The 25,313-nt window shown below is 43.3% G+C and overlaps 1 protein-coding gene across 7 annotated transcripts in view; it reads right to left on the reverse strand.

Annotated features, from left to right (window-relative positions):
* Window positions 1-3,921: 3,921 nt before the first annotated feature.
* PIK3R3 (phosphoinositide-3-kinase regulatory subunit 3) overlaps window positions 3,922-25,313 on the reverse strand; it is a 133,341-nt gene continuing 111,949 nt past the window's right edge. For 6 of the 7 annotated variants that reach the window (XM_058443342.1, XM_032160706.2, XM_032160708.2 and 3 more), the window contains 4 exons: window positions 19,970-20,146; window positions 10,607-10,681; window positions 9,978-10,148; window positions 3,922-7,662 (listed from right to left, as the gene is read on the reverse strand). In XM_058443342.1, the coding sequence (XP_058299325.1) occupies window positions 7,464-7,662; window positions 9,978-10,148; window positions 10,607-10,681; window positions 19,970-20,146 (622 nt within the window). In that variant the 3' untranslated portion in view covers window positions 3,922-7,463. The remainder of the gene's footprint in view (window positions 7,663-9,977; window positions 10,149-10,606; window positions 10,682-19,969; window positions 20,147-25,313) is intronic. The other variant, XM_058443344.1, reaches the window with a different exon arrangement.

Genomic DNA, 25,313 nt, shown 5'->3' on the forward strand with positions numbered 1-25,313 from the left:
CCCAGCTTGACTTCCCAAAGGCTTTGATATTTGAGCTCAAACATGAAGAATAGATGATAGGTAGTAGTTTGCTGGGTGTGGAAGAGTGGAGGTTGGCTTAAGAAAGGCTGTCCAAGCAACGTTTAGCATATACAGTATACCTGGCATGGCATATTCAAGGAACCAAAGATAATTCAAAATAGAAATGGGTCTGGCAAGTGAGGCAAGGGTCATGTCTAATGTCCTTCCAGGAGGTTTGACTTTGTGAAGGTGATGGGGAACCAGAAAATGCCATGTAGCAACTAAAATTCCTTCATAGATGATAAGGGTACTCAGATCGATGCCCATGGTAATGCAGCTTGGGTAGAACTGGGGTTAGAACGTAGGTCTCCCTTGGACTCCAGAACTCACATGTCTCTCCTAACTTGGATTGCCTCAGCCAGGAAATGAGGAGGGGAAGAAGTGAGAGGAGGCAAAGAGTTTTAACTTTGGGTGTGTTTGAGATAGAAGACAGAAGCAGCAACCAGAAGAGTCATAAAGTCTATGGGAGGAGTTTTAAAATGGACGGAGAAGTTAACTTGATAAATGCCAAGGTAAGGGTGAGATGAAAACAGACAGCTGCCAGTCGTATTTAGTAATAAGCCCTTCATGATTGTAGCCAGTGAGCTCTTCCTGGGCTGTTGCAGGTAGAGGCCTCAGCACTGGAGGTGGATAGACATCGTGTGTGCAGCCCGCATTGAGTAGAACTTCATTTGATGGTAATGTGGGAGGAAGGGGGAGGACATAAGTGGGACCAGTGCCAGGGGAGTCAGGAGGTGGCATCACAGGGCAGGCAGTGGGGCTTGGTAGAGTACCAAGGCTTTGTCTCCATAGTGATGGACTTCAGAAACTGTCTTGCACTGGTTGCACTGATCGTCCCACAATCCAGTGCCTAGGTCTGTGTTAGGAGGCCTGGAGACGAAAATGCCACTGGGCCATTGCCTGCGAAGGCTTTGGCCACCAGAGGGCGCACTGTATCCACAGTGGCAGAGCCCATTTGTGCACCTATTTAGCCCCTCAGCCTTCTAGTCCTCTCTGCTTCATTCATTCACAGCGGACCCTGGGCTAAGGTACCGGGACCTGGGCAGACAGATCACAGGTTGTGAGCTGGAGAATGGCAGGGGCATGACTGAGGGAGCAAGTGCCCCGTGCATGTAGGGATCTGGTCAGAAGCACCGCACCGCACCACAGGTGAAAAGGATGTTGGGAACTGCCCTCCTAGAGGGTTGGAAATGGGGATGGGAGGAGGAAGCACAGAGATGCTAAACATCCTGTACCACATTGGGCAACTGCCCCAAGTGTCAGTGGTGTTCCCCTTGAGAAACTGGTGGGATTATCCTGAGGGTAGTGAAGAGTTTCTAAAAGGTAACTTCGGGGAAGTGGTATTATCATTTGTTTTAGGGAGATCACTGGCTGCAGTATAGAGAGGCTGGAGTGGAGTGAGCGTACCACAGAGGATGATGTAGTGACCCATTTTGGTGGTCTGAACTAGAACAGCAACAGTGAGGAGGTAAGGAAGGAAAGGGTGGGAAGCTGGACATCTAGATTTGGGAGCCATCAGGAAGTAGAGGGCAATGAAAGCCACAGGAGATGAGGACTGTCCAGGGAACATATGCAGAATGAGGAAGAAGTCCCGAGATACTGGCACTAGCTGAGGGGATAGAGTCAGTGAAAAGTTGAAGGTGGGGAATGAGATCCTGAATCAGGGAGAAAGAAGCCAGACCATCTAATTTTGTAATTCACCCTAAGATCAATGGAGACTTATTTAATGCTTTACACAGGTTCAGATTTGTATTTTGAAAAAATGACTGGTTGCTATAATGAGAATGGATCTGAGGGGGACAAGAATGGAAGAAGGGGGGCCTTCCAGGATCAAGGGTGCAGATGGTAGTGAAGCAGTGAAGTCAGAGGTGGTGTTTTGATTGATACGTGGTGAAGGACTTTAGGTATGAAGCAGAGGGCTATCAAGGATGATGACTGACTACATTTTTGACTTACATAACCAGATGAATTGTATTTCCATTCACCGAAATAAGAAACAAGGAAGAAAACCAGAGATAAGTAGTTCAGTGCTGCATTCCATACGCTAAATATTAAGTAGCTTCCAGTAGAGGTCTGGGCAAGTGAAATAAACAGATGTAATCAGCCTAGAGATGGTAGGTGGATTCATGGCTGTGGATAAAACTGCCAGGTAAAATGGCGTTAAGTGAGAACTTGAAGGAATCCAGGAGACGTAAAAGAACGGTCAGATGTCAGAAGAATATTAGATTAATGAGTTGTAATAGAGTCCCTGAAGGAGCTTTCCATGGAGAGGAGAGTTAACAGTGATGGTTATTGAAGGCATCAAGAAAGCAGTTTCAAACAGTGGTGGAACCAGTACTGAAATACTTGAGATGGGGAAATAAGGAAATTTAAGACAGCTCTTTCCAGAGGCTTGGCTTTGAAGAGGAGAAAAGAGATAACGGTATATGGGATGATTGAGTAGGGATTAGGGGAGTAGAATGAGAAACAACCAACCATGTTTAAATGTCAATGGAAATGATCCACTTGAAGTAAAGAAAGAATTGATCTTAATCTTGGGAGATTCCTGAGGTGGAAGAAAATAGATTCCAAAATACCTGTGGAAGGACTGGCTTTAGTTGGAGGGGACTATTGTAATTTAACAGATGGGAGGGAGAATAATTATGTAGATACAGATAAGGTTGTAGGTTTGGTGGTAGGAAGGTGAGTGAATTCATAGCCAATCATACTTTTTCTGCCAAGTAAACAAGTTTGTTTTTTTGAGATGGAGTCTCCCTCTGTTGCCCAGGCTGGAGTGCAGTGGCGCGGCCTCGGCTGACTACAACCCCTGCATCCCAGGTTCAAGCAATTCTTATGCCTCAGCCTTCCGGGTAGCTGGGATTACAGATGCATGCTACCACGCCCAGCTAATTTTTGTATTTTTAGTAGAGACAGGGTCTCACCATGTTGGCCAGGCTGTTCTCGAACTCCTGACCTCAGGTGATCCGCCTGCCTCGGCCTCCCAAAGTGCTGGGATTACAGGCGTGAGCCACCACGCCCAGCCCCAAGTAAACAAGTTTGAAGTGTTGGTGAGACACCCAGGAGCCCAGTGGAAACATCCAGCCAGCAGGTACAGTTCAGAAGAAAGAACTGGGAAGGAGCTAGGAATTTGAGCATCCTAAACACAGAAGTGCGAACAACTCTGGGATTAGGAGAAATCCATAGTTCCTGGAAGTGGTCTTGGGATGCTGTGTAGCTAAAATGTAGTGGGGAGGAAAGACATAGGCAAGGTCACTTAGAACAACATTCTGTTCCCTGCCCAATCTGACTTATTTGTAATTGAGTACACATGGGTGGGGCCTGAGACATGGATGAGCGCTGCAATATCCTATGCAACAAGAGGTTATCACATGTTGGCTCATTACGTTCCCAGAATACAGGAACCTCAACAGTGTGCCTTCGCAGGAGATGACAAGGGCCTGGGGCAATAAAAGGATAGATTATAAAGCTGGGCCCCTTTGCCCCTCCCCTAGAGTAGAATGTGGAAACACTTTTCATTCTAGGCAGAAACATGAGAACCAATAAACAGCTTATTAGTCAGGAGTGGGCAGTGAGGTGTGGAAAAAATGGCATTGTTTTAATTTTCTCAGAGTCAGTATCTGAGACTTCCTGTGTCTGTGTTCGGTGGACAGGACTCCGGCATCATGCCTAGTTGGAGTCAATGTCCTCCCCTAGGAAGAAAAGAGCCTCTGGCTGCCCCAGTTCAGCCCCAGTACTAGTTTTTTGGTGCTTACTGGAGAGAAGGTTTGGAAGTTTCAAGGGCTGTTCAACACCTGAGTACTCTTCTCTCTTGACCCCCACTCTGCCCCCAGCCCACCCCTTCATAGCATGAAGACAAAAAAATACCTTATTGCAATGTCTTTATTGCATTACTGGAGCAAGTTGGCCAGACTGTCCCCTCTTGGGGAAGGTATTAAGCAAAAAGACCAATAAGTATCTCCTCTCGCCTTTCCCCCTACCCTCCCCAACAATTGCACAGCAATGTCTGAACACATCTGGTGACAAGAACAATTTGCAAAGTGGTCTAGGAACTACATTATGAACTGTCCCATCACAAGACATACAGTTGGCTTTCTTGTGAGTCAGATATTTTTACGTAAACTACACGAATTTTCTTGGACACATCAAAGACAACAGAATAGATTTTTCACAAGTAACGGCACCAAAGTCACATGCTGGAATTTGTAAGGAATGAGGTTGTTTGCCACAAGTGGCTGGAGCTAAAGCAGGGTTGAGCAGTTGGCAGCAGAGGGCCCAAGCAGGCCCCCTATCTGGACCCTCTGGTTTCTGAGGCCACTGAAGCCTCACAGAGGCCTACTCTGGTTCTTAACTAGCAGCAGAGACCACCTTAGAAAACAGGAATTGCCCAGGTGCAATTCTCAGTTTAAGAGAACACATGGGGCTGACTCCTTGCAGCAAAAAAGAGGAGACTCGTGGAAGACACCACATTGGTTCTCAAAGCTTCTTCAAAGCACATGAGGCCTAAATAAGTGGAGGTCCCATCAAGGCTTGGAGAGGGAGTGAAAGTGTTGGGAGGGCCTCATTCTTGGCCAGATCAGTGGTAAGGACACAGGCAGCCTATCCAGGCCTGAATCATGGCGTGCCATCTAAGGCCAGGTGGAGACAGCACTGTTCTGTGATGAAAGCTTCACTTGGAAACGATGGGCCTAGTACCTGTGTCCAGCCAGCCCCAAGCTGCTTTCATGTCAGTAGCTGGGTTCTCTAGCCAGGGGTATAATGAACCCCTCTGATCTTGGTCTCTCTTTGCCCTCTGCCTCATTGAAACTGCATTTAAGATGCCAAGACAGTCCCAGGGTCCAGATCATGGGACAGGACATGGCACTAGACTCTCATGAAGGAGGCCAAGACCTGCTCCCAAGCCATGGGCGTAGAGAAGCACCTTGCTACCCTCTCCCCCTCTACACACCAGGCCCAGTGGGTAGTAGACTGGTCTCCATGCCATTTCCACTGGCTCAGGGTCAAGCAAGTCATGTGGCAACTGGTCAGAAAAGATACTGTCAAACCTCTCAAATGACCCCTGGGTCTTAGATCCCACAAAACAATGAATTCAAGAACGAAAAACAAAAGAAAAAAAAATGAAGGAATGTAGGACTGAAAAAAAGCAGCCCTTCTCCACAAGCCAGCCCGAGTGTAGATAAAGATGGTACTTGGTCTCTCCCTGCACACCCTCGGTGTCTGCCCAACAAGGAGCAGACACATTACTGAATACTACAGGTATGTATCTGTATTTCCACTTTGGCTTAAAAGACACTCAGAACACACTGAAATTTTAGTACCAGATGGGAGGGATTCCTTGCACATAATCTTGAACATCCACCTGCTTCGGCAGGTTCAACACCAGGTGCAAAGCCATCCAGGTGTGCCCAGCAGCAATTAGCTTGGTATTATTCGGTAAAACTTTCAGTTAAGATTTCATTCAATCGACAGTTTGGGGAAGGGATGTGCTGGCTATTAGTTAAGTGACTTTAGAGGGGGGTTCATTTGTCTCTGTCTCACCCAATCCTGAAACTGCAGTGTAACCAAGAAAAAGCCAAAGATAAGCACTTCCCTTCCTATCCTCATCACTAGTAATTGGAGGTTTTTCCAAAATTATAAATCTATGTCTACATCATGGTCCATATTTTAGACCCTGTCACGGAAATAAGTGCTCAGGTAAAGTAATATTTTTCTTTCACCCCCAAAACTAGAGCTTTCCTAGCTGTAAGCCTTATAAACCAAGATGCAGGTACTGGCTTCTCTAGCTCAGCCAGGATGCCTGACTGCACAGCTTTGGGTTCAAACAGCTGACTCACTCTGAGCCTATTATGGTTCCAGGATTGGCTCAGAGGCAGCTGGACTCTATTTGTCAAATGAGTGTTGACTGATGGGTGTGGGGCATGATGGGGGCAGGAATAGATGCCTGCCCCCACTCCATTTGCCTAGCTTCACTCAGCTGGAACGCTTAAGCCACATGGAGCAGAAGATTCCTGGCCTAAAATCAAGGCCACTGGAGCATGAGGGCAGACTGCACATAGCCTTAATGGCAGGATCACAAAAAAAGGCAAAGAGAAAAGCTTCCAAATGGCTTCTACTAACAGTCTAAACACTAAGCCATCTTCTCTCCCTGCAAAAGCTTCAGAAACCACTGTATGGAAGCACATGTGTAATGTGGTATGACTCTCACCCTGGACCACAGGGCCCCTGGGTCTGTGATTTACTGAGGCCCCTGACCACAATCTGACTCCCCTCCTTAGCAACCTATAGCTCCCAAAACCCCATCCAGCAAAGGAGGGGGAGATGAAGGGAAATTAAACCATGTTTACTATTTCTGCAGGGCCTTTAAACTTGGGGAAGCACATATAATAATGTTGTTCTATATTGTTATTTGGTATATCAAGCCATCTAAAAGCACTGGATTGCACTTTTTCTTTACTCATACAAACAAGTTACAAAGGTTTCAAACAACAGATCATTCTTTAGGCTAAGGAAACACCATACAAGCACCAACTTCAGTTTATGATTCAAAGCTCACCATCCCCACAAAAAGAATGCTATTCCTCATCTCAGAGAAACAGGCAGGAAAGACAGAAGGGGTTACACTGACCAATTTTAGTGTTTGCTAAAACTCACAAATTCTAGTCTTTTTATGTTCAAGTTTTGGTACAGAAGTATACATTCAACTCCAAGTGCCACGTTTTCCCATCAAACATTGGTCTGGCAACAAACATTGTTTTGTTGGCTTCTGAACATAATACTTCTTTAGAGGGAGGGGCTGGTGAGATGCTGAAGCCTAAATTATGTTGGTAAGAAACAAAGTACCTTCAGTTGAAGGTTTTTTTATCATCTCGGCTTAGATTATTTAAATGAAATCCCAAGCCTCCCCATTTTCCTTTGGTTGTCTTTTTCATCAAATCCCATTCTATCACAAAGCCAAAACAGCCTTCTTCGTGGGGGGAAGAGAGACTGCCAAAGCAAAACAGAACTCCCAGCAGAGCCATACCCCTGCTGCACTCTCAAGAGTTAGATTTAAAAAAGACATGGCCTCTTCAGAGGCTTCCAAATACAACCCCACACGCTATAACCATCAAGCCTAATATTCTGTTGAGGGTGCCTGGCTAAACAAAACAAAAACCCCAATGAAACAGACTTTCAAAAAAAACATCTGCTTCCAGCTTAGTATGTCAGTGCAGCGGCATGGCTGAGTCCTAGAGAACCTCAGGCCTCTAATGCCCCCATCCCGGCCGGCTGCTGCTCAGCCTCTCCACATTCACAAAATCACTTCTTGTGCAAAACAAGCAGTCTATGTAGAAAGAATGCCCTCATCGTAGTCTAATAAAAACTGTAGAAAAAAATGCCAGAGAACCACCTTTCTTCCCACTTCCTCTTTATCTGCAAAGCGAGGGCATCTGTGCATGAACAGGGTAGGCAAGCCTGACGTTGAGGGAGTCGTTGTGCTGAACCAAGGATGTCTGCTGGTAATGGAGCACTAGCTCCTTCAGAGAGCTGTACAGGTTGTAGGGCTCTGCAAAGCCATAGCCCCGAGCAGTACTGTAGATCACACAGTGCTTCACTTCCCCATCGGCCCTGCAATGACAAACCACAGAAGAAATGTTAAGGTAGGTAACAATAGATAAAGGGACACTAAATGGCCAGAAGTCTGAGAACAATTGTTATGCAAATAAGTGTTTTTTGTTAACCAGGCAAAGCTTGTAAAATTGCGTTCCCCCATTCCCTACAGACTTGGCCACAGATATGGGTATTAAAACAACCACAAATGCAAGGGTTTATTTCTTTCTTTTTTTTTTTAGACAGAGTCTCGCTCTATCACCAAAGCTAGGGTACAGTGGCTTGATTACAGCTCACTGCAGCCTCGAACTCCAGGGCTCAAGTGATCCTCCCACCACAGCTTCCCAAGTAGCCGGGACTACAGGTGTGAGCCACATGCCCAGCTACTTTTTTTAGTAGAAATGGGGTCTTGCTATGTTGCCCAGGCTGGTTGTGAACTCCTGGGCTCAAGGAATCCTCCTGCCTTAGCCTATTAAAATGCTGGGATTACAGGTGTGAGCCACTGAGCCCAGCCAAGGGTAGTTTTCATTAATCAGTTTATGTAAGGACTCCAGCCAAGTCCTGAACCTACAGGCTGCCACCCAATAACCTGAGTGACAGTGAGTGACTGGGCTTACTGCCTTCCTTCTTTTTATTATTCTTAGAAGATCCTAAGTCTTACAAGAACGATTCTCGCCCATTTTTCCACTCAGATAACTTGAACAGCCCAAGTCAAGGAGAAATGAAATGTTGCAAGTAGTTCTATCTTTGGATAACAGTAATCCAATGCACTTTTCAACTCCTCCCCCATTTTCCGCCCGTAAGACATCCCATTCATCTTTTTGAGGTCCATCTCAGATACGTTTTCCACAAAACCTCCCAATCCGCTCTTTCTCCACTAAAATTAACGCGTCCATGTGTGCACAGCCTACTAATGATACTTATTCCACAGTGGTTCTATTCATCTTGGATATTTGGTGAAATGAAAAAAGCCTGGTGCAATAGAAAAATGTGGGTTTTGAAACCAGGTAAACTTGGATTCAAACTCTGACTCCATGACAGTAGAGCGCTATGAACAAGATGATCACATAAAGCACTGAGCAGTCTGTTAATATGAATGCCTTTCGTCTATCTTCTCCACCTTGCCCTCTAAGGGCACAATCATTTTGTCACTTTGTTTGCCTTCTGCCACATCCATCAGTAGCATCATCATCATACTAGTAGGTGACATTTACTTCTTATGTCTCTGCACTGTTAAAAGCATATTGTATTATATAGATTAACTCATTTAATCCTCACAAAAACCCTAAAGTATATATTATCCTTATTTTACAGATAAGGAAACTGGGCAAAGAAAGATTAAGTAATTTACCCAAGGTTACCCAGCTAGCAAGCAGTGGAGCCAGGAGCTGAACCCAGTATATCTGGCACCATCATAACTCTTTTCTAAGTGTGGCTTTTGTCAAAGATGTTTGCCTTCTTAAAGAATATATTCCACACTCAGACAAAAACCTGACTGAAGCACAGTTAGTTATCCCCAAAATTTCATTTTCCATTAAAAGGAAAATAGGCTTTTCTCAAAAAAGTCACGATTATCTCATGGAAAACACATCCACATTTCCTATCACTACATCAACAGAATAATATGTAATTTAAAATTTTAGATAGAGTTTTCCTTCTGAAGTAAAAACAGTTAAGCCTTTCCTAATCTGACACTGGAGACCATACTAGGCATATAGGATACTACTAAACAATTAAGTGATTTTTTGTTTTTCAATTTAAGATCTCACATTACCTTTCACAGACACCTGAAATCCAACAGCAATACTGCAGGGCCTAATCTACTTACCATGTAAACTAAAACTGCAAGATAATTTCAGATATCATTCCTCATAAAGCTGGGTTTTTTTTTTTTTTTTTGAGACGGAGTCTTGCTCTGTCCCCCAGGCTGGAGTGCAGTGGCGCATCTCGGCTCACTGCAAGCTCCGCCTCCCGGGTTCACGCCATTCTCCTGCCTCAGCCTCCCGAGTAGCTGGGACTACAGGCGTCCGCCAACATGCCCGGCTAATTTTTTTGTATTTTTAGTAGAGACGGGGTTTCACCGTGTTAGCCAGGATGGTCTCGATCTCCTGACCTCGTGATCCGCCCGCCTCGGCCTCCCAAAGTGCTGGGATTACAGGCTTGAGCCACCGCGCCCGGCCAAAGCTGGGTTTTTTTGTACTAATAGTTATGGTCCGAGCCATGGGTCCTCGTTACTGTACATTAACTAATTTCATCTGAATTTTATGAGGGGTTGATTTTATATTAATTAATGCAAAAGATTTCAAAAGGTTATATCCCCAGAGAAGACTTACACCACAGAGCAAGCATAGCATCCTTTTTTGCTACTCTCACGAATTAAGAATGCACCATCAGGTTTCCCATAAAGCAAGTCTTCTGCTTGTACTCGATTGATATCCTCAACAAACCAGGTTTTCTCATCATAATGGGGCAGGTTTTCATCTTCCTCATTGATAAAATAGTTCCTAAAAATTAAATATTAATATATTATTCTAACAAGTTACTTCTATCTAAAAGCAAATTCATAAATAAAACACTCTTCTAAATCTTTAAACCACAAATGACAAAGCAAAATTGCAATTATTTGGGTGTTAACTTCATTACTTGCTACGGTGCATAAAGCACAGAATTCATGTTTCATCCAATAAGCTGAAATATGAACATTTGAATACAAGTGCTTTTACATCCAGATTTTGAGTAGCTATACTCAAAGTACCTTACACATCCAGATTTTGAGTTCAGAGGCAGGTCTCCAAACTCCAGTGCCTATAGGGTACCTTCAGGCAATTCAATTCAAAAGACAAAGTTCTAGATTCAATGTCCTCAAGTGACAATGACAACCAATATTTACCATGTATAAACAAGGCGCATGTCTTATATTGATAACAAAGCCCTCTGACAGAAAGGTATAGAGAGAACTTACTCATCAGCATCCTCATTCTTAATTCCCAGCCAGACATTCAGGCGTTTCTGTCTCACTCCTTTGTGATTGAGCCATCTGCCAGAGGAAAGACACCAGTGTCAGTATCCATGCAAACTCTGACTGGACAAAGTAGGTATGTCTGAGTCAACTAAACTTCTAGAGTCTAGACACCTCTTGTTTTTCCTAGTCCCACAGAGTGGGCAAAGATTTCCCAAAATTAGTCTCTTGATTACTTTTCTTTCAACTACTATCAAGATGAACTGATCTTTTCTGGAAAAAGGCAGAAACATAGAGGGCTACTTGAAATTAGGCCCTTCACTTTTCACTTTTCTTTTCTGGAGGATGTGCCACCACAAGCACACACATACTCGCACTCACAGTGGGACATTTGTTTCTGAAAACATTAGTTAGATGAGCATGGTGTCACATTTGCAATCTCCACTAAGCCTGAGGACGCACTTCCCGTGTGACCTACTGAATTGAGTTTAATATTTTAACTAAAAACTTCAAGATCTATTTTTGCATTTAAGCAGGCCACAAGAAATTTAGGGTGGCAATCTGAGTAATTAATATGAGTGAACTTCATTACCAAGAAAATCATAGTATCTAGGCCGGGCACGGTGGCTCATGCCTGTAATCCCAGCACTTTGGGAGGCCAAGGCAGGTGGATCACCTGCAGTCAGGAGTTCGAGACCAGCCTGGCCAACATAGTGAAACCCCATTTCTACTAAAAATACAAAAATTAGCCAGGTGTGGTAGTGCATGCCTGTAATCCCAGCTACTAGGGAGGCTAAGGCAGGAGAATTGCTTGAAACCAGGGTGTGGAGGCTGTAGTGAGCTGAGATTGCACCACTGCCCTCCAGTGTGGGCGACAGAGCGAGACTCCGTCTCAAAAAAAAAAAAAAAAAAAAGAAAGAAAAGAAAAGGAAAAAGAAAATCATATATCTTAAAATGTGCTAGTATTTTAGATGTAAAATGAGGTAAACCAGCATTCTACCTCATTTGTTCCTTTCAGATGGCCAATAGTCTAAAACTAGGGTGGAGTGGAAAGCACCTTCATTCATCATTACCCACCAAGCAAGGCTCCTATCATTCAAGTTTCATCATCAACACCATCCCGTCAGGGAGGACTATCCTAACTGTCCCAACTAAGGCAGTCCTCAGTCACTCTCTACACTTTACCTTGTTTTATCATCTTCATAGCACTTAGCTAAAATCCATTATTTTATATTTTTGTTTGTTTGGTTGGTTGGTTGGTTGGGGTTTTTTTGAGACGGAGTCTCGCTCTGTCACCTAGGCTGGAATGCAATGGCACAATCTCAGCTCACTGCAACCTCCATCTCCAGGGTTCAAGCAATTCTCTCACCTCTGCCTCCAGGGTAGCTGGGACTACAGGCACACGCCGCCACACCCAGCTAATTTTTGTATTTTTAGTACAGACAGGGTTTCACCATGTTGGTCAAGCTGGTCTTGAACTCCTGGCCTCAGGTGATCCGCCCGCCTTGGCCTCCCAAAGTGCTGGGATTACAGGCATGAGCCACCATGCCAGGCCTATTTTATATTTGTAGTTGTTTATGTCTGTCTCCCCAGTAAAATGTAAGCTGCTGTAATGAAAGGGGTCTGTCCTGTTCGTGGCTATGTTGCCAATTATTAAAACAGCACATGCACATAGATATTCAATTGTCAGTAAATATTTGCTGGTGGGCTGCTTTTAACAAAATCTTCACAATTCCAGGATCATCCTGTATCTCCCCAAGTATACAAGATAACTTGGCATCATACCTAATTTTAAAGTTCTGTTAGACAGATTTCACAGTCTTTCCCAGCAAGAATTGCCCTTTAGTTAACTTGGATTTCATTTTTTATTCTTAGCGAAACTGGAAAATAGATAATATGTGAACTTAATACAACTGATTTAGTAACAAACCCCCTCCCCCACACCATCACGTCCGTCATCAAAATATCCAGATGCCCTCCTCTAAGCATTCTTATCACCCAAAGTTTTCTATCCTTAAAGAAACTGACCTTCTCTTTAACAAAGAAATAAAGGTGTGAAATGAATGAATGCACCACATTTTCTCTTGAATCCCCATTTTCTTTTAACCACCAACCTCTTTAAACTGAGCCTCTCTTTCTGCCACACACAATGTTAGGAACTCATTTCCTAACACTTTCCTAATAAAAAAAAAAAAAAGAAAACGAAAAAGTGCTTTTGCTCCACCCTCCATTTATGATGGTGCCTACCTTCTAACTTAGGCAGCTTTTCCAATCTCCTAAAAGTCCATTTCAAAGACTTATCTAGTTCTGAGTCCTTACAAACCTATTAACAATGCCAGGAGCTGATTAGATTTTAAAAACCATTTTCAAAAACCTCAAATAACTTTAGTAAATATGTTAATTCACATTTAATGTTACTGAATAATTTACTGATCACAAATAAATGCAATAAATTCTACAGGAAAAATCTGAGGCAAAACATTCAAAGACCTAACATCCAGTTCTGGTTCTGTTAGTGTGGTAATTGGGTTGTAAAACCAATTAGATTTTTAGAAAGGATACTATATATACATATTTTTTGGCATGGTCTTGGACCCATCTCTCTTTGGCCCAGCAATCTCTTCTAAAAAAAAAAAAAAAAAAGAAAAAGAAAAAGAAAATACTACTTCCATAGATTACATCAAAGTACTCTTAAGAAATACGAGACAGAAAAAATAGCTGGTGTTAGCATATCTTTTCCTAGCCCTACCCCAGCAAGTAAGGGAAAAAATATGTATTATATAGTGTCCTTTCTAAAGATCTAATTGGTTTTACAGCCCAACTACCATACTTTAAGAGGCAGAGAGTTTGTGTTTCAGTCTAAAACAGAAGGATTAAGCTGGGAAGCCCCTGAGAGAGAAGGACAGGAAAAAAACGACTTTGAAGCTGACACCTTGGTCCTGGAAGAAAGCAGAAGCTTGTCTACAGCCTGGCTGAAGTAGAAAATGGGGTGACAGAAAACGGTGCCCCATGCACAGGGCATCCTGGATGGAGAATGAGGTTTTAAGATGCAGCATCTGTTGGTAGCCAGTGAAGAGATTACTGTGAAGGACACCTTGGAATTTTCTAAAATAGCCAGATGGCAAGACCCAATGATTAGGCAGAGGAGCACCCAAGGACAGCAGTCAAGAGGGAGGCACAAAGGACCTTGTGCTCCTCTAATTTTCTGGCACTACTTCAGGATGACATTCTTACATGATCCAAGTGTCAGTCTGCATAGGAGGTAGGAATGATAACAGAGATTAAATATTTTTAATGTAACCAGGCCAGTGGGAGCTTGGAATAAATTTAATTAAAAAAAAAAATGAGGAATGCAGCTGGACGCAATGGTTCATGCCTGTAATCCCAGCACTTTGGGGAGGCCGAGGCAGGTGGATCACCTAAGAGATCAGGAGTTAGAGACCAGGCTGGCTAACACGGTGAAACCCCGTTCCTACTAAAAATACAAAAAATTAGCCAGGTGTGGTGGTGCACGCCTGTAATCCCAGCTACTCTGGCGGCTGATGCAGGAGAACCGCTTGAACCCGGGAGGCAGAGGTTGCAGTGAGCCGAGATCACGCCATTGCACTCCAGCTTGGGCAATAAGAGTGAAACTCTGTCTCCAAAAAAAAAAAAAAAAAAATGAGGAATGAAATTTGTCTTCCACCAAATTTTACGGACAGACATATTCTCTACATAAAAACAAAGTGGGATAACATATACAATACTTTAAAAAGAAAAATCACTTATAAAAATTTAGTTATCAGAAATATATTAAAGAATGAGGCCAGGTACGGTGGCTTATGCCTGTAATCCCAGCACTTTGGGAGGCTGAGGCAGGTGGATGACCTGAGGTCAGGAGTTCGAGACCAGCCCGGCCAACATGGTGAAACCCCATCTCTACTAAAAATACAAAAATTAGCTGGAGGTGGTGGTATGTGCCTATAATCCCAGCTACTCAGGAGGCTGAGGCAAGAGAATTGCTTGAATCCAGGAGGCAGAGGTTGCAGTGAGCCAAGATTGCGCCATTGCACTCCAGCTAGGGCAACAAGAGTGAAAATCCGTCTCAAAAAAAGAAAAGAAATATATTAAAGAATGATTTATTACTTCAAGAAACCCAAATAATCACTACTGGTGTGAATGTAAAATAGTGCAACCACTACACAAACAGTCTGGGCAATTCTTCAGTGAGACACACATAATTACCATATGATCCAGGAATTTCACTCCTCAGCATATACCCATGAAAAATGAAAATACATATCCATCCAAAAACCTGTACATAAATGTTCACAGCGGCATTACTGAAATAGCCAAAAAGACAGAAACAACCCAGATGTCCACCAGCTGATGATGATTAAACAAAATGTGGTATAACTATACAACAGACTATTATTTGGCCATAAAAAGGAATGAAGTACTGATATATGCTACAACGCAGACAAACTTTGAAAACACCATGCTAAGTGAAAGAAGCCAGTCACAAAAGAGTACATTTTACATTATTTTCATTCATACAAAATGTCCAGAATAGACAAATCCATAGACACAGAAAGTGGATTAGCAGTTGTTTAGGGCTAGATAAAGGGGTGATAGGGATGTTAAGTAAAGGATGCAGGGTTTTTTTTAAGGTGATGAAAATGTTCTAAAATATGTGCTGATGACAAAATACCTGTGAACATACTAAAAACATTGAATAATACACTTTAAATGGGTGAACTGTATGGGATGTAAACTGTATCTCAATAAAGTTGTAAAAACAAAAAATAAAACCAGAACACACCACCCTCCACAGAACTCCTTTTTTCTTTTCTTTTTTTTTCTTTTGTTTTTAATACGGAGTCTCGTTCTGTTGCCCAGGCTAGAGTGCAGTGGGGCGATCTCAGCTCACTGCAACCTCTACCTCCCAGGTTCAAGCAATTCTCCTGCCTCAGGCTTCCCACTAGCTGGGATTACAGGCATGCGCCACCATGCCTGACTGATTTTTGTATTTTTAGTAGAGACAGGGTTTCACCATGTTGGCCAGGCTGGTCTCGAACTCCTGACCTCAGGTGATCCACCTGCCTCGGCCTCCCAAAGCACTGGGATTACAGCTGTGAGCCACTGCACCCAGCCACATAGAACTCCTTTATCTGCAAACTCCCCTAGTACATATATTACTCAAAACTCATCAATTCCCTAAGCAGAATATGCATCAAAAAACCCATCATCATTATGTACCTATATTGTTATGGCCATTATTCTTTATTTTAAATTTATGAATTTTGGTTTATGAATACTGTAGTCCCTGCTTATCCATGGGGAATAGTTCCAAGACAACCAAATAGATGCCTGAAACCAGACAGTAGTAAACCCATATATACTGTTTTTTCTATACATACATACCTGTGATCATTTAATTTATAAATTAAGCACAGTAAGGGATTAACAATAACTAATAATACACTTTGGGAGGCCGAGGCAGGCAGATCACGAGATCAGGAGATTGAGACCATCCTGGCTAACACGGTGAAACCCCGTCTCTACTAAAAAAATAGAAAAAATTAGCCAGGTGTGGCAGGCGCCTGTAGTCCCAGCTATTCGGGAGGCTGAGGCAGGAGAATGGCATGAACCTGGGAGGCGGAGCTTGCAGTGAGCCGAGATCGCACCACTGCACTCCAGCCTGAGCAATAGAGCGAGAATCCGTCTCAAAACAACAACAGCAACAACAACAACAACAAAAAACAGTAACTAATAATAAAATAGAACAATTATAACAATATGCTGGAATAAAAGTTATGTGAATGTGGTCGCTCTCAAAATGTCTTATTGTGCTGTATTCACCTATCTAGACTGTGGCTGACTGGGGATGCCTGAAAATACAGAAAACAAAACCGCAGTAAGCAAAACCATGGACCAAGGGGGACTACAATACCAAAGGAGGTAAATGGTAATCATGAAAGCTAGCCTTAACTCATGAGGAAAAAGAGGAAAAAGAATTGCATATTAACAACAAAATTCCTTTTTTTTTAAAAGAAATTTTAAAAAAAAGACACCTAAGAAATTTTTAATGTATTTATTGAATTATAATACACATAAAGCACATTAATCTTAAGTGTACTGATGATAAATTTCTACCTATGTATAAACCCACGGAACCCCACTCATATCAAGATTCAGAACATTTCCAGAACTCTTAAAACTCCTCATCCCATTTTCCCATCAAAATCCCCACCATAAATAATCACTATTTTTAATTCTATCATCATAGATAGGTTTTACCTATTCTTGAGCTTCCAGTAAATGGAATTATATTGTAGAAATTTTTTTCTATACTTAAGCAATGAAATTCTGTATTTAAACACTCAAGAATATCCTACTAGTAGTACACCAAGATCTCAGCAGACAATCACATAGAATCCTTGTGGGCTATGCAGTGGCCAGTCAGGGAAATGACCACATCCAAAGAGGGCTTAAAGAACTAATGACAATCTTAGCTAGGTATCACAGAATTCCACCCTATTCCTTTAAAACAAGACCAAAGAGAGATCATACTCAGTGTCATGGAGCAATGCTAATGAGACACATATTTTACTACCAGTCTTCTTCAGGACCAACTATACAAATTCCAGCATTAGAACAGATCAAATCCACCAAGCCCAGAGACAATTCTCTGTTAGAAACATCAAAGCATGGACCATGGGACACTGAACTATTCTCCTGGAAGAAGCCCTTCCAAAAGAGGTAATGGCTGTCTGTGTCTCCCTACACTTCTGAGTTGTCCTTACTTTTAGGTCATGAATTTGTCATCCATGATGTTATCTAAACTCTTTTATATTTGTTGTTGCTGTTGTGTCACTGTTTTGTTTTCTGTGGTTTTTTTGGTGTGTATGGTTTTTGTTGTCTTTTTTTGCTGTTGTTTTCTTTCTTTCTTCTGTATTTAGTTTATACAACGCATTAAAGAAACTTCCAAGGTCTGGTTTGCCACATGCTATAGTCTGAATGTTAGTATCTTCCCAAAATTCATAGGTTGAAAATCTAACCCTCAAGGTGATGGTATTAGGAGGTGAGGACTTTGGGAGGTGATTAGGTCATAAAGGCAGAGCCCTCATGAATGGAATTAGTGCCCTTATAAAAGAGGCCTGACAGAGACCCCCTAGCTCCTTCTACCAGGACATAGGTATAAGGCGCCATCTATGAACCAGAAAGCAGATCCTCACCCCTCATCAGACACCAAATCTGCCAGTGCCTTGAGTTTGGACTTCCTAGCCTCTAGAACTGTGAGAAATTTCTGGTGTTTACGAGCTACCCAATTTATGGTATTTTGTTATAGCAGCCTAAACAGAGGAAGACACCACACTTATTCACGTCCCTTGGGATGGTATATTACTTGTATTTCTTATTGCTTTTCAGGGCAAAGAAGGATTTCCATTCATCGTTTTGGTGTACAGCATAGCCTTTTTGAGCCTTTCTTCAGCTTCATGATGTGACCAGAACCACGTGAGCATTCCAAGAGCAGACACACCCTACTTACAGATAAGAGCACCTCCTTGCCTTGTTTACAAAGCTCTTCAGTATGCTATATACACTTGACTTGACTTTTGGCCACAATAGCAAACTAAAATGATCTCTTGAGAGGGCTGTTATTAAAAACTACTCAGCATGGTGTAGTTGTAATTGTTTACCCCAAAAAATATCACCTTAGGCCGGGCACAGTGGCTCATGCCTGTAATCCCAGTACTTTAGGAGGCCAAGGTGGGTAGATCACCTAAGGTCTGGAGCTTAAGACCAGCTTGGTCAACGTGGTGAAACCCCATCTCTACTAAAAATACAAAAATTAGCTGGGCATGGTGGTGCATGCCTATATTCCCAGCTACTCGGAAGGCTGAGGTAGGAGAATCACTTGAACCCAGGAGGTGGAGGTTGCAGTGGGAGCTGAGATTGTGCCATTGCACTCCAGCCTGGGTGACACAGCGAGACTCCGTCTCAAAAAAAAAAAAAAATCACCTTAAATCTTCCTTTACTGAAACTCTTCTGCCACAGTTCCAATCTCTAGGTGCATATTTCATCCTCTCCCTCTTTCTCACACAAAGAACCCTGAAGTCTATGGAAAACCCAGATTCAGAGGTCTCTGCTCTATCTTCTCCTGCCAGTAGTTTGAATTGAGTGGTGTTACATGCATCAAGGTCACCCATAGATATATTTCAAAACAGTCTATTAGTTACCCAGAACTAAGCCCAATATCCAGTATCTTCCTTTCTCATGCATTCTGTCCTTTGAAGCAGTTATTTACGTTTCTAAAAATATAATTCACACATTTTATTCGGATACTATCTTGCCATTTATATTTGGATATTATCTCTATTATGCCTATATTTGGCTAAATTATGTAGTTTTCCCTAATACTAAAGAATTAGGTTTCACTACTCAGTCAAATTCCCTCAAGTGCCTTCTATAGACACATTTCTGTTATTTAAATAAAGAATGTCATTTTGTTTTTGTTGTTGTTTTTGAGATTCACTCTGTTGCCCAGGCTGGAGTGCAGTGGCACAATCTCGACTCACTGCAACCTGTGCCTCCCAGGTTCAAGTGATTCTCCTACCTCAGCTTCCCAAGTAGCTGGGATTACAGGCGACCACCACTATGCCCAGCTAATTTTTTGTATTTTTAGTACAGACAGGGTTTCACCATCTTTTTTTTCTTTTTTTTTCAGATGGAGTCTCACTCTGTCACCCAGGCTGGAGTGCAGTGGCATGATCTCGGCTCACTGCAACCTCCGCCTCCAGGGTTCAAATGATTCTCCTGCCTCAGCCTCCCGAGTAGCTGGGATTACAAGCATGTGCCACCAGGCCCAGCTAATTTTTGTATTTTTAGTAGAAACAGAGTTTCACTATATTGGCCAGGCTGGTGTCTCGAACTCCTGACCTCGGATGATCTGCCTACCTCGGCCTCCCAAAGTGCTGGGGTTACAGGCGTAAGCCACAGTGTCCAGCCTAGAACCTATTTCCCCTCAGAGGAAACAGAAATTCCCCACTCAGTTCTACTATGTAAACAAAGATTCTGATTTTTATGTTTTAGGCAAACATTAATCTGTTCTTGTTAAGATACAGCATTTTACTCATGCCACAGCCAGCCTCTGAGATTTCCAAATTTGTATGAATCAAGAGTCCTACATTCTGGTTTGCTCCACCTATTAACTTCAGATTAACTCTAGTACCCCCTACAATTACCAAGGCCACTTTCCTAAATTCTTACCATCTTACTGGCCAATTCTCAATTACAAATCTCTTCTTCCACCTCTAGTGTCTCTAGTGCTGGTAGTAACCTGGCACTAGTGTCTCCTTCCCCATACACTCCCAGACTACTTACACAAGGTGTTGATCTCGGATCTTTCGCAGCTGGATCAGGTCAGGTTTGATACTATTCATTTTTTTATCTATTTCTCGGTTGTCCAAAGCTTGTTTCTTCAAATCCTGCTCTAGACGCATTTTGCTATCATGAATCTCGCCCAGACGTGATTTCAATTTATCATAATTCATCATAATTCTGTAAAAATATTTGACATGTTAAGGCTAAAATAGAAATCAAGCAGATGGATCCTACTGTGTGTGAGCATGGTTCTAATATCCTTTTTTTTTTTTTTCCTTGAGATTGAGTCTCACTCTGTCACCCAGGCTGGAGTGTAGTGGCATGATCTCCGCTCACTGCAACCTCTACCTCCCAGGTTCAAGCAATTCTCCTGCCTCAGCCTCCCCAGTAGCTGGGATTACAGGCGCATGCCACCACACCTGGCTAATTTTTGTATTTTTAGTAGAGACGGGGTTTTGCCATGTTGACCAGGCTGGTCTCAAACTCCTAACCTCAGGTGATCTGCCTGCCTCAGCCTCCCAAAGTACTGGGATTACAGGCGTGAGCCATTGCACCCAGTGAGGTCCTAATATCTTAAGCGTGGTGAACATTTGTTTTTGCCTGGCCCATAACCATTCCCATTTCTGGTATTAGCACCCTGATGTCCCCTGGAGGTAAGGATTTGTTCCCCCATCTCAGATCCAGGGATGGAAACACACATGGCCCAGACTGGCCAATAAGAATATCCCACTCTATCCCATCCCTACCCGCAGGCCACAGTGACTGGTTCAGGAATAGGAGTAAGACTCAAACTGACCCAATGAGAGTCAATTCTAGAACATTTGCTAGAACTGTATTGTTAAAATAAATTCTCTCTTTCCACACGAATTGCTAAATTATGAATATGCAGTTCTCATCCCAGCAGCTATACTGTCACTTCACTGGCAATGCCTGCCTGAGGATAAAATCAACCCAGAGAAAAACTGAGCCAAAATACAACATGAGAGAGAATCCCAATAATCTTGTTTGGACCCTGAATCCAGCAATGACTGAACAAGTAAAGCTATACGTTTGATATTCCAGAAGCAGCATAACACAACGGTTAAGAACAATGGTTTTGCAATTAGCCCACCTACCTCTGAATCTCTGCCGTCACTTGCTGTGGGGCCATGGGCAAGTTATTTAACTTCTCAGTGCCTTCATTTCCTCATCTGTTTAATATGGTGATATGGTTTGGCTGTGCCCTCACCCAAATCTCATCTTGAATTGTACTCCCATAATTCCCACATGTTGTAGGAAGGACCCAGGAAGAGATAACTGAATCATGGGGGCAGTTCCTCCATACTGTTCTTGTGGTGGTGAACAGGTCTCACAAGATCTGATGGTTTTATCAGGGGTTTCTGCTTTTGCATCTTCCTCATTCTCTCTCTGCCTGCTGCCATCCATGTAAGACGGGACTTGCTCCTCCTTGCCTTCCACCATGATTGTGAGGCTTTCCCAGCCACGTGGAACTGTAAGCCTAATTAAGCCTCTTCCTTTTGTAAATTGCCCAGTCTTGGGTATGTCCTTATGAGCAGCATGAAAATGGACTAATTTAGTAAATTAGTACTAGTAGAATGGGGCATTGCTGAAAAGATACCTAAAAATGTGGAAGCAACCTTAAAAGTGGGTAACAGGCAGAGGTTGGAACAGTTTGGAGGGCTCAGAAGAAGACAGGAAAATGTAGGAAAGTTTGGAACTTCCTAGAGACTTGTTGAATAGCTTTGCCCAAAATGCTGATAGTCATATGGACAATAAGGTCCAGGCTGAGGTGATCTCAGATGGAGATGAGGAACTTGTTGCAAACTGGAGCAAAGGTGACTCTTGTTATGTTTTAGCAAAGAGAATGATGGCATTTTGCCCCTGCCCTACAGATTTGTGAAACTTTGAATTTGAGGGAGATGATTTAGGATATCTGGCGGAAGAAATTTCTAAGCAGCAAAGCATTCAAGAGGTGACTTGGGTGCTCTTAAAAGCATTCAGTTTTAAAAGAGAAACAGAGCATAAAAGTTTGAAAAATTTGCAGCCTGACAATGCAATAGAAAATAAAATTCCATTTTCTGAGAAGAAATTCAAGCCAGCTGCAGAAATTTGCATAAGTAACAAGAAGCCAAATGTTAATCCTCAAGACAATGGGGGAAATGTCTCCAGGGCATGTCAGAGGTCTTCAAGGCAGCCCCTCACATCAAGGCCCAGAGGCCTAGAGGAAAAAGGAGTTTCATGGGCTGGGCCCAGGATCCCTGAGCTGTGTGCAGCATAGAAACTTGGTGCCCTGCGTCCTGGCCACTCCAGCCATTACTGAAAGGGGCCAACATAGGGCTCAGGCCATGGATTCAGATGGTACAAGCCCCAAGTCTTGGCAGCTTCCACGTGGCGTTGAGCCTGCAGGTGCACAGAAATCAAGAATTGGGAACCTCCACCTAGATTTCAGACGTATGGAAACACCTGGATGCCCAGGCAGAAGTTTGCTGCAGGGGCGGGGCCCTCATGGAGAACCTCTGCTAGGGCAGTGTGGAAGGGAAATGCAGGGTCGAAGCCCCCACACAGAGTTCCTACTGGGGCACCACCTAGTGGCACTGTGAGAAGAGAGCCACTGTCCTCCAGACCCCAGAATTGTAGATCCATTGACAGCTTACACTGTGTGCCTGGAAAAGCTGCAGACACTCAAGGCCACCCTGTGCAAGCAGCCAGGAGGGAGGCTGTACCCTGCAAAGCCACAGGGGCGGAGCTGCCCAAGACCATGCGAACCCATCTCTTGCAACAGCATGTCCTGGATGTGAGACATGGAGTCAAAGGAGACCATTTTGGAGCTTTAAGATTTGACTGTCCTGCTGGATTTCCCGACTTGCATGGACCCTGTAGCCCCTTTGTTCTGGCCAATTTCTTCCATTTGGAACAGCTGTATTTACCCAATGTCTGTACCCCCACTGTATCTAGGAAATAACTAGCTTGCTTTTGATTTTACAGGCTCATAGGCAGAAGAGACTTGCCTTGTCTCAGATGAGACTTTGGACTGTGGACTTTTGAGTTAATGCTGAAATGAGTTGAGACTTTGGACTGTGGACTTTTGAGTTAATGCTGAAATGAGTTAAGACTTCGGGGGCCTGTTGGGAATGCATGATTGGTTTTGAAATGTAAAGATACAAGATTTGGGAGGGGCCAGGGGCAGAATAATATGGTTTGGCTGTGTCCCCACCCAAATCTCCTCTTGAATTGTACTCCCATAATTCCCACATGTTGTGGGAGGGACCAGGGTGAAACAACTGAATCATGGAGGCGGTTTCCCCCATACTGTTCTCATGGTAGAGAGTAAGTTTCATGAGATCTGATGGTTTTATCAGGGATTTCTGCTTTTGCATCTTCCTCATTCTCTCTTTGCCTTCTGCCATCCATCTAAGACGTAAACTTGCTCTTCCTTCCCTTCCACCATGATTGTGAGGCTTCCCTAGTCACGTGGAACTGTAAGTCCAATTAAACCTCTTCCTTTTGTAAACTGCCCCAATCTCAGGTATGTCTTTATCAGCAGTGTGAAAATGGACTAATACAAATGGGTACCTACAACAGTACTTACCTCACTGGGTTTTTCTGTTAATTAAATGTGACAATACATGTAAAGGACAAAAACATTCCCTGACATTATCTGGGTAAGCACACAACAGATGACAGCGATAAGCTTTTCCAACACACAAAGTTTTGCTATGCTCTGAACCCTTATGGTAACAGCTATCTACATTATTCCCTTGTCATTCAATATGTAGCTTTATATTACTATTAAAACTTCATAGGCTGGATGTACACCTGTAATCCCAGCACTTTGGGAAGCTGACGGGGGAGGATTGCTTGAGCCCAGGAGTTCAGGACCCCATCTCTACAAACAGATTTTTAAAAATTAGCCAGTGCAGTGGCGTTTGCCTGTAGTCCTAGCAACTCGGGAGGCTGAGGCAAGTGGATCCCTTGAGCCCAGGAGGTTGAGGCTGCAGTGAGCCATGATCATGCCACTTCATTGTAGCCTGGGCAAAAGAGCAAGACCCTACCTCAAAAAATAATAAAAAAATAAACTAGGCTGGGCGTGGTGGCTCATACCTGTAATCCCAGCACTCTGGGAGGCCGAGGCGGGTAGGTCAGGAGCTCAGGACCAGCCTGGCCAACTTGATGAAACCCTATCTCTACTAAAAATACAAAAATCAGCCGGGTGTGTTGGCATGCACCTGTAATCCCAGCTACTTGGGAGGCTGAGGCAGGATAATCACTGGAACCCAGGAGGCAGAGGGTGCAGTGAGCCGAAATCGCACCACTGCACTCCAGTGTGGGCAAAAGAGCGAGACTCTCTCAAAAATAAATAAATAAAACAAAACGTTATCATGCTACTTTACTTCCCTCTGCAACAAAACTACAAATCCTTTTCTGTTTCTTCATCATTAATAATAATTATAATTAGGCCGGGTGCAGTGGCTCAAGCCTGTAATCCCAGCACTTTGGGAGGCCAAGGCAGGTGGATTACCTGAGGTCAGCAGTTCAGGACCAGCCTGGCCAATTTGGCGAAACCCCGTGTCTACTAAAAAATACCAAAAATTAGCCGGGCATGGTGGTGGGCACCTGTAATCCCAGTGACTCAGGAGGCTGAGACACAAGAATCACTTGAACCCAGGAGGCAGAGGTTGCAGTGAGCCAAGATGGCACCACTGCACTCCAGCCTGGGCAACAGAGAGAGACTCCATCTCAAATATATAAATAAATAAATAAATATCGGCCAGGCACGGTGGCTCATGCTTGTAATCCCAGCACTTTGGGAGGCCGAGGCGGGCGGATCACGAGGTCAGGAGATCGAGACCACGGTGAAACCCCGTCTCTACTAAAAAATACAAAAATTAGCCGGGTGTGGTGGCGGGCACCTGTAGTCCCAGCTACTCAGAGAGGCTGAGGCAGGAGAATGGCGTGAACCCGGGAGGTGGAGCTTGCAGTGAGCCGAGATTGTGCCACTGCACTCCAGCCTGGGTGACAGAGCGAGACTCCGTCTCAAAAAAAATAAATAAATAAAATAAATAAATAAATAAATAAATATCATTTACTGAAAGCCCATCATGTGCCAAGATACATATTACTTAATTCTCTAGCATTCCAACAAGATATTATTCAGTTTATGGAATAGTAAACAGACTGAGAAAAGTTTATTCACCCAAGGTTATACAGCTAATAAATGGCCAATTCAGAATTCAAGCCCATAGTTTTAACCATTTAAGCTACACTGCCTCACAGCACTTAGCTCTAAACTCATGCCATTAAGCTACACTGTCTCACAGCACTTTAACCATTGAGCTACACTGCC

Source organism: Hylobates moloch, unplaced genomic scaffold, assembly GCF_009828535.3.
Source record: "Hylobates moloch isolate HMO894 unplaced genomic scaffold, HMol_V3 SCAFFOLD_8, whole genome shotgun sequence".
NCBI classification, from domain to species: domain Eukaryota; kingdom Metazoa; phylum Chordata; class Mammalia; order Primates; family Hylobatidae; genus Hylobates; species Hylobates moloch.